The sequence below is a fragment of the Malurus melanocephalus genome, unplaced genomic scaffold, assembly GCF_030028575.1.
Source record: "Malurus melanocephalus ecotype Western Australia unplaced genomic scaffold, MMel_1.1 scaffold_37, whole genome shotgun sequence".
NCBI classification, from domain to species: domain Eukaryota; kingdom Metazoa; phylum Chordata; class Aves; order Passeriformes; family Maluridae; genus Malurus; species Malurus melanocephalus.
This window is the reverse complement of record NW_026623269.1, coordinates 3,409,869-3,419,465: the sequence shown is the minus strand read 5'-3', so window position 1 is coordinate 3,419,465 and position 9,597 is coordinate 3,409,869. Positions and strand designations below refer to the sequence as shown.

Sequence of the window (9,597 nt, the reverse complement as noted above, 5' to 3'; positions counted from 1 at the left end):
GTRGCCTCTTTGCTGTGAAGAAGTTAACCTGATACTTTCTTCCATTCACAGTTACGTTCTTTATTCATTAGGATTTGTGACAGGAGGAGGACCAGAAGTGCAACTTTCCAGATTTCCTGAAAGACAATAGATTAAAATAAGAGAAGTTAACATACTTTATTTTCACTTTCAAGTTCAGAATAGCTATGTGTTTCTTCTTAAAATATTTAAGTAGGCCTAAGTACTTTCATCAACCTGTGCTGCAAGGGAATCTATTCAGGAAGAAAACTTTGTAAGTGTCATCTTGATATATTTTTGCTAAATWAATTATTCATTCATGAACTATTATAAGAAAAAAGCAAGCTTAGTGTTCTAAATCAAGAGCATTCAATTTTTTAAGCCTTCACAAAAGACAGAATGAAGATCAGAGGGAACATTCTTTATCTGCAATGAAGTGCTYTCTGCAAGTAACAGCTGCCACCTGAACATCTGTTCAGAAGTGCTTATTTTGTGCTTTTAGTGTAACATTCAAGCTATTACTTTTGAGACTATGAACTATCAAATTTTTGTCATGTTTTAGAAAAGGGATGAAACTGTGGGGGTGTTTTGTTTAAGTGACTGGATTTTATATCAGGAAAGCAAGTTGTGAGAAACATCTGTTTATCAGGTGTTGATACTTCATTGCTAAAAGATGTATGTTGGGAACATTGCTATTTCTCCCTTAATCGTCCTCTGGAAGTACCATCTGGACAACATCCAAAAACAGGAAAAGTTAAACTTCATGAAATAAAGGGTGCTAGAAGGCCCACACTAYGTAAACTGATTCAATTGCAAATACAAAAGACAGTCATCAGCTTCTTGTTATCCATGGTGTAGATAACTCAGGCACATTTATTCTAATASTCCATGGTTCCAGGATGTTCCTACCAAAATATTTGCTGTTCTTGTGAAGACCTACTGTGCCAACTCCTGTTAAAAGTGCCCTGCCCTCAGTAAAACCTGTTAACAGATTTTTTGGAAAACATTACTCATTTCTTAAAAAGACTATTCATGTTTTATATCTATACATATCCTAGATTTTATTTATCCCTCTCTTCCTCACTGTATTATGGAGAGATCAGAATGAGTAAAAAAGCCATACCTGTTTTCTTGAGTGACTCCTGGATATACATGTGCATGAAGTCAATGCCAAACATTTCCTGTTGCTCCTCCTCATCTGTGTTCTCACACGGAGGGAGTGTTACCTCTAGCTCYAGTGGGTTATCTCTGAAGTTGACAAATCTAGGAATTCACCAGAAAAGTTTACTCTTGCAGTAAGTTTTGTCCAGAGAAAACAATTTTTTGAAACTGAATTAAGATTTCTCAAGCAGTATTGTAAGCAAAATGGAATTAAATTTTTGTTATACTAAACTCGCCACTCTATCAATAGTATTAAATAAATTAAGCTAAGAAGATACTTTATAACAGTAGCCAATTGTGGTGGGAAAAAATACTGTCCTCATCATTTTGTCTTCAGTTTTTCACCTCACTCTCAGATGTATTGAGCTTTCACAAACAGGTGAGAGGAAGAGAACGGTGCAAATGCCTCCTCCCAGCTGTGCAAGGCAGGAGCCTGTCCTCTCTCTCCTTATCCTCAGTCCATTCTTGGGCCTGTGCTTGTATATATTTAGTTAAAGAGGTGCTTCCAAAAGAGCTGAGAACAGGAATTGTCTTGCTGGGTTAGGCATGGTTTATGTAGACTAGCATTCTTTCTCTAAAATGGCCAACAGCCAGTAATCCAAATGAAAATGCAAACAACAGGAAAGTTTCTGTCACTGTATACTAAGGAGTWGTTCAAATTCTACCAATTAATAATCTACATTATTTTTTTATTTTCAATATCAAGTACAGGAGAGTTTTATCCATGTCCTTAAACCTAATAATTTTTGTTTAATTCTGAATGCTTGATTTCTCAAGGGCAATGTTCTACTTTTTGTCATTTTTATGCCTGCCACATATTTTTCTGCAAGCTCTTACCTTTAGAGAGTGATATAAAAGCCAGTTATGGGAGGGGGCTTTGAAATAAGAAAATGTATTATAGTCTACTTTTTCATTTGAGTCTGCGCAAATGAGTTTCTTTAACTGAGTTTCACTACAAACAGCTTGTGAATCTGTGTAATTAKGCTGATTTATTGTGTCCATCTGCACAACTGTGGTCATGCCTTTTCCTCTCCCTTAGATTCACGCTGATATACAACTCAAGTGAGGCTTTAAAAAGTATTTTTTAGTATTTTCATTTATATTTCTGTTGCTTTTTCTTACCTCAGATTTGTCATGTCCTTCATACAAGCTGGAATATCCTTAAGTTTGTTGTTGCTAAGAACAAGAGTACTAAGATTTTTCATATTACCAATGGTTTCTGGCAAAGAGTTTATTTCATTCCTTTGGAGCCATAAAGTGTGAAGGTTTTCCATTCTGAAAAACAGGTATTTGTGCAATAAATCAAGATTTAGAAAATTAATCTGATCTGTGATTATTATCAAATAATTAATTTTTCGTCCACATAAAGGACTCATAATGCAACAAGTCTCAAAGGAAATCCCATATCCAAGATAATCACCTAATCTCTGTGCAAAAATGTCATTGACAAGAAATATTTAATCTTATAGYTGATACTGAATTTATTCGTAATGGAATGGATTATTCCAGCTCATCCAAAACATCACATTAGGACTGATAAAATCTTGACTTTGTAGTGAGGTTAACATAAAAAATAYCTTTTGAAGTAGTATTTAATAATTAGTCTCAATTCCATTGCACTGAAATTCTAAGATGAGCTTTGAGTTTTATTTACCTGTCAATGGCATCAGGAAGCTCCTGCAGTTTATTTCCCCCCATATCTAACCATTCTAGATTTGGCATGTTGAGAAGAGCTGAAGGGATGGTAGTAAACTGATTCATGCACAAATCTATGTGCGAAAGCTTCTTTAAATCACTGAGCTGAAAAGAAGGGGAGATTTAATGCAAGTTTGTATAACTGCAGCAGTACAGCAGTRCCCTAATAATGTTGAGAAACATTAMAACACATTTTGGAGCCAGTAAACTCAGAGTGGGTTTAAGTTACAATAGCTGATAGTACCTACCAATAACAGTTCTTGCCTGGAAGGTAGGAAGGTTTGGACATGATGAGGCAGCAGAACTTTCCCTAGTAGTGAGTGCCCTAACTGCTGACTAGAATGCAGATATGCCCCAAGCCTCAAGAAGAAAAAGGATTTTAAAGACAGTGCTGTCCTCATTACTTCATATTCCATGCAATATGTCACTTTTCATTACACAAATATTTAGATTTKTATGTATCAAATTGCATGGACTGTATTTTAGAGCGAACCTTGRCACTTTCTATACTGTGAAGTCTACTACTATGACAAGATAGTCTAAAAATGCAACCTAATGTCACAGTACCTAAGTCTTTTGGTGGTTTTACAATGTTCAAGTGATAGAAAGATGTTTAAAGGCAGGTCTGGTCCAATTTGTCTAAACACTGAAAGACGCTCAAGTGCACAGAACCAAAGCTTCACAGTGTTCACATCATCACATCTCTGTAGGACAGATCTATGGATTTGCTATGAGCTGTTAATTTCAAAGCTGTACATTCTATATTACAGCCTGTATCCTCATAGATCTTGTAAATTATGAATTTTGGTTATCAGGGTACATTTCCATTTGAAGATTTTATGTTGTATACTGCTGTTTGAACTCACTCAATTTTGCAAGGTGCTGATTGCTGTCAGCTATTGCCACGACTGTATTTTTAAATAAATTGAAACAAGCAAGTATGGTTACATACTTGTCATCTCTATCTAAGAGACAAATAGTTAGAGATTCAGGTCTCTCAGTTCAAATTGAAGTTCAATAGTAGGTAAGTAGTGGTTTTTAATMTCTTTTTTTCAACATTTGAGAACAACAATTGTTCAACTCTGCATGGGCAGTAGTATAAATCACACAACCCTTTTTCAGAGCCACCTGTTCTGGTAAAGATGCTTGCTTACAAGCTGTGCTTACAGTTGTGTCCTGGCATATGGTATGAATTTGTACTCTCAAAAGAACTTCTCTGTGGCATCAGATTCTTAGTGAGAAAWCAGTGCAGATAGGCAGCCTAAACAAATTGATATGGAGTGTGTCACTGCCCCTAATGCCAAGTCATTTATCTGGATAAAATAAAGACTGGCTCCTTCAGCTACTCAGGTGTATGTATGTGCTTCTCATGTGGCTTCAGTTTGACCAGTCATATAAAGATTGTTCACATCAGTATTTCTGTGGACTACTGTGAAATCACAGTATCACAGCAAATCTGAAAACACAAGTACAATGTTTAATGATAATTGGCTTTGAATAAATTCAAAWTGTGCATTAAACAAGACTAAACAGTCTGTCAAAACCTGAGGAGGAAGATCGCTGATACTCCTGTTGACAGCCAGTTCCAGTCTTTCCAGACTGATGCAGTTACTTATTTCCTTAGGAACAGACTTTATTCTGTTGTAACTGAGAAGCAGCTCTTGGAGGTTGGTCAGTTGGCCTGCAGAGAGCACAAATGAGAMATGTTCATGTTCATTCTATTTAAAGCACCATATTACTTGTTTGGTCTTATCCTTTTACTTGTCATAAAACAAAACAATAAAAAATCACCAAACTACAAATCATAGCACTTCAGGACTCTTCAATACAGAACTGCACTCCAGTTGAGTGCAATCTATAGTTTGGAGCTCTGTATCTTGCTGTCAGATTTAAATCATCTGTTTTCTTACAACCCAGCAGGATTGTTAGACAGGCAAAGGGCACAAACCCAGCATACTTGTGCAAGACCAATTTTCTTAGAAAATCAGCTTAAAATAAAAGAAAGCACAGCTCACCAATTTCTTTAGGCACACTTTCAATTGAGTTCCGAGATAGATCCAGAACAACAAGACTCTGAAATCTTCCAATAAACTGAGGAATTTTCTGCAAACTAGTTCTGTGAAGCTGCCATTCCTGGAGATGGATTARTTTCAATAAGCATGAAGGTAATGTCTACAACAAGAAATACAAACCAGAAGAAATTCAGCTTGGTATGCAAGAAGAATACAGGAGGCAGAAGTTCTATTTGAAGCATTACCAGTCTGTGCTCCATCTTAAGCTATACTGTAACATGTAGGTTACAAAATGAATCTGGTAACTTTTCTAAACTATGCTAAAAATAGCAAGCATAACCAATAGGATTTTAATATCATACATCTTAGGAAAAGGTTCTTCCCCAGGGAGTGGTTGGGCACTGGAACAGGCTCCCCAGGGAGGTGGTCACAGCACCAAGCCTGACAGCTCAAGAAGCACTTGGACAATGCTCTCAGGCACATGGYGTGACTCTTGGAGATGCTGCTGTACAGAGCCAGGACTTGGACTCCATGAACTCAGCATATTCCTTGATTCCATGATCCTGAAGTGAATATCAATGGGGGCTGTCATTCTGATCACAGATTTAACCTACCCACTTTTGGCTCCCAGGATTTCGATACTGCGCTACTGTCATTGACAAGGTTCAGGCTGGTTTTGGTTTGTTTGTTTCTCTCTTTTTTAAAAGAAAATCAATATAACAGAAGATGAAATTGTTCTAAATAGATTTTTGCACATAAAAGGACACCTAAATTCTATTTCCTATTCTGTCAATAAAAACAGGGAGCAGCTGAAGCAGAAGAGCTGAGGGATAAAAAGACTACAATGTTTGCATGTAAAGAGTTCTGAACAAGGACCATTGGCCTACAGTCCATCGAAGTATTGCTGGGTCTGGCTGTCGTTCTCACTGGCCTCAACACAGACTAATTCTCATCCCTTTCTAGGAACCGGTCTGCATTTCTGCATGGTTCAGAGCACTGTTAGCCTTCTCACTACCAGCATTGACAGCAGATTACCCCTGTGCATGAGAAAAAAACAATAATGCTGTTCTGGGAATCTACTGGCTCGTTTTCACACTTAGAGAAAATAAACAACAATAAGGAATGTTTTCATGCACCCAAACACAGCAGATTTTTACCTTGATGCATTTCAGTAGTCCTGGTGTGTAGATGTTAAAGGAGAATTTACAAAATGAAAATCATAATTTGCAGTGTAACTAATTTCTGTAAATGCAAAAAAAGCCTTTTGGGCTTTGCTTTTGCAGAGTAATGCTTAATATTCAGGACTAAAAAACACCCAGCTTGCTTTTACACTCTCAGTGGTGTGTCCCTATTCACTTTTAGTAAAGCACAGTGAGTTGTTAATAGAACAAAAATAGTTCAACTGTAAGAGTAAAGTTGTAAATAGTAGTTTTCTAATACATCAGTCATTCAACACAAGCAGCATTCATTCCTATCAACACTACCTTCCATTCTTCTTCCTCTATCCTTAAAATTGCTCTTCCACCTTCATTAATAACTTTTTCTTTGAGCTTTGCTAAAGCAGCTCTCTCCTCCCAGACAAGCAGTAGCCTACAAGAAAAAGAAGATCTAAAGTGGTGCTACGAAGAACAGAGACAATAATTACTATCCTATGTATTTTCTGGGAAAAAAGAAACAGCTGCGTTTCTGGATGTCAAATAACTTTAATTATATCTGGATGCTAWATTTACTATCAATTGGAGAGAAAACAAGCACTTTAAGTTTGGCTGAGGTAATTTATAGGAGTTCCAATTTACATTCAGAAGGAGAACTTAATTCACTTCCAATATGTGGCAGCAGGGCAACAGAATATAAAGTTATGTGGGATTAAGTTCCAAAGCAAACTTGGAAGCAGTCTCCTAAAATTAAAGCCTTCCCTTCCAGAAGCCACCAAATATAAATGCAACCAAATAAGGTCAATCAGCTAGGGATACTTTTTGCTTGATTTTTAAAGGGGATTTAAACAAAAATTATGACAACTAGGTTAATTTTCTTTCTTTCTGCTTGTATTCTTCATTACTAACTTTTACATTTGTTTTTCCATTTGAAACACGTCTGATAAATTAGGAAGAGTTCTAAAAATAGAATGCTGAATTTCTTCAAATTTCATAAAATTGCTGACAAGACAGAAGACCGAGCAACCCTGTTAATGCTTCAATGGAAAAGAAAGCACAACAAATTAAATCTTAACTGGTTAGAACATCCACAGACCATAGGATTTTAGTATCTGCGTTCAGGGGATTTAGTCTATATACTAAYATTTTATCACAGACACTAGATAAATTCTAATCACTGCAAATACTGCTGGAGTAAAAACGAAAGAATTAGAATCTGGATGAGCTTGAAAAGACCAGTTACAGCCTTCTGAAATGTAACATATGGTCTAGCTTTTCACATWCTTAAAAATCTTTATAATTTACCTACCTTCCTGCAGACCTCTGCCTGAATTCCTTTTCTTTCTGTAATTCTTCATTTATCTTGTGTATTCTCACTTCCCAGAGTGTCTTCACAGCAGTGAATGTTCCCAGGCAAACTGCAGTTTCAGCCATGATCCTTTACATGTTCAGATTCAGTCACAGGGATCTGACTGAATTTCAGGCTCAATGCACCACTTCATGTATCAGTTACCATATGGGGACACTGATGTGAAAATTAAAATACTGCAATACCCACTGCATTATGTTATTAAATTAGTTAAAGTTAAATTTTCTTATAATARGAAATGGCATTTTTGCAGTCTCTACATTCTTATTCAGTGAACAACTKCTTCTCTCAGTGCCTTGCAATGGTAGGCTGAGTATTGTCCATAATTATTTACTGCAGACTTGAGCATTCATTCCCATCCCAGGAAGAAATTAAGCTGTTACATGCAATCTAAGGCAGTCAAATTCTGATAGCTGCATCCTGGCAGCTACTTCACATAGGTACTTGTAACTGAAAGAGCTCTTTGCACTTTACAAAAACTGAATTGTTACTGGAAAATAATTAGTACACTTTATCTGCATTCATTTCTTCATAGCTTAATTTATTACAATGTATTTTAGAGCTAGCAATGCATTACCTTTAGGAAAAGGCTTTAAAATTCTCCTGATTTCTTTTGAATGGTCATGTAGTCCTGCTGAGTGTCAGGATCCACATTTTAAATTTAATTCAGTCTGAAGTTTTGAAGTCAACCATCCCTTAGTCAGAAAATTAATAGACATTGTCTTGAAGAGCACCCAAATAGGACACTCACTCTCCTCAATCAGTGCATCCCTCTAAAAATCATTCTTGTTGCATTACTGGAGCCAAGATAYTGATATTCACATAAGTTTGCAGGGCTAAACTTCACACCAGCAGCAGTGTGGTCTGATCACTGATGACCTGAATGCTCCATTTCTAACTTGTTACTAATACTTGCAAGGGCAGGTAAGAAAAATACTTCATACATTCTTCAAACTCAAAAAAGTAAGGATAACTAGCAGATAGGTAACAAGAGAAGGGAATTTCAGGTCTTTTCACACACATATATTTCTCTGCAATAATTGCTGCRGGTCTGTATTTTAGAACCAATCTTTTCTATCATATTTTTTCTGTTTAAATTTTGTATGGCCTGGATAAGCCACAAATGCTTAGTGACCATTTCTGTTTTCAAACGTCAGTCATTCTATTCTATGTTTACTATGTCTTTTGCAAACATACTTGTTTGTAAAATATGTTTGTACTGAAATCAAGTTAAAATRTGTAGGCAAATATAATGCAAAATATGATGGTTGCCTCCTGTTGTAAAGATAGCATAAAAATCAAATTATAAAACTTGAATAAAGAAGAATCTGGTCTAATACATTAATACTCATGATTCCTAGCTGTTCTCTATTTGTTAGGGAAAAAYAGCAGGATTTGACATGTGACACAAATGTCAACCCCAGCATGGCACAATGCAGTCTGGCATTTGGGTTCCTACAAAGGAGTTGGATTTTTTCCTGTAAAGAGAAGACTGTATCTTCCTTCCCTCCCCCACATAAATGTGACCACTTTTACTAGTTTGAAGGATTAACTTCTCTTTCAGTGATCATCAGAGTAACTACCCTTCCCTATCCCCATCCCAATATGCAACAGTAATGCTATGAATGCATGAGGGTTTTTTCTCCAGTTAGTGGTTACAATTAAAATTGCCTGATTTTTTCAAAATTAAATTTCTACTGAGATCAAGTGATTGGTTGATCAAGATCAACCAATCTATCATTTCCTTTTCTTTAGAGACTTTTTTTTAAACTACAAGCCCTTTTAGGTAGAAAACTAGAACTCTTTATATAAATTATGCAGAGACATTTGTTAATAGTTGTACTACTAAAGCTACTATCATACTATACAGTGAAACYAATACTTATTCCTAGTAAAACATACTCTGGGCAGCTCTCTTTTGCTGTGGAAAGCATATTATTCAATAAGTACTGCCTCAGAACCATGAAATTTAAAAGAGCCTAAGTGTATGACTATTTTCAGGATGATTTCATTATATAACAGGATTAATATCAATAAGTTCTTCTTCTTAGATCTTACTATTTGTCAAGAAAATAAAAACCATAATAATCATGCCACCACAGCCAACAATTCAGAAGTGAATTGCCAAGTGTGGCTGTAAAACAACTGCAAATTCACTCCTAAGTAATCAGATCTCCCAACAACTTCTCCTCTAAGTATCAGAAAGAGT

The 9,597-nt window shown here is 36.0% G+C and overlaps 1 protein-coding gene across 1 annotated transcript; it reads right to left on the bottom strand.

Moving 5' to 3' along the window:
• Positions 1-25: 25 nt before the first annotated feature.
• Positions 26-8,946, bottom strand: LRRC39 (leucine rich repeat containing 39). The gene is made up of 8 exons (XM_057364314.1): positions 7,329-8,946; positions 6,350-6,455; positions 4,869-5,025; positions 4,398-4,534; positions 2,813-2,958; positions 2,281-2,433; positions 1,121-1,260; positions 26-116 (listed from the first exon to the last, which is right to left on the bottom strand). Exons 1-8 carry the CDS (start codon positions 7,451-7,453, stop codon positions 61-63), a joined length of 1,020 nt encoding a protein of 339 aa, XP_057220297.1. The 5' UTR covers positions 7,454-8,946; the 3' UTR covers positions 26-60.
• Positions 8,947-9,597: the final 651 nt, after the last annotated feature.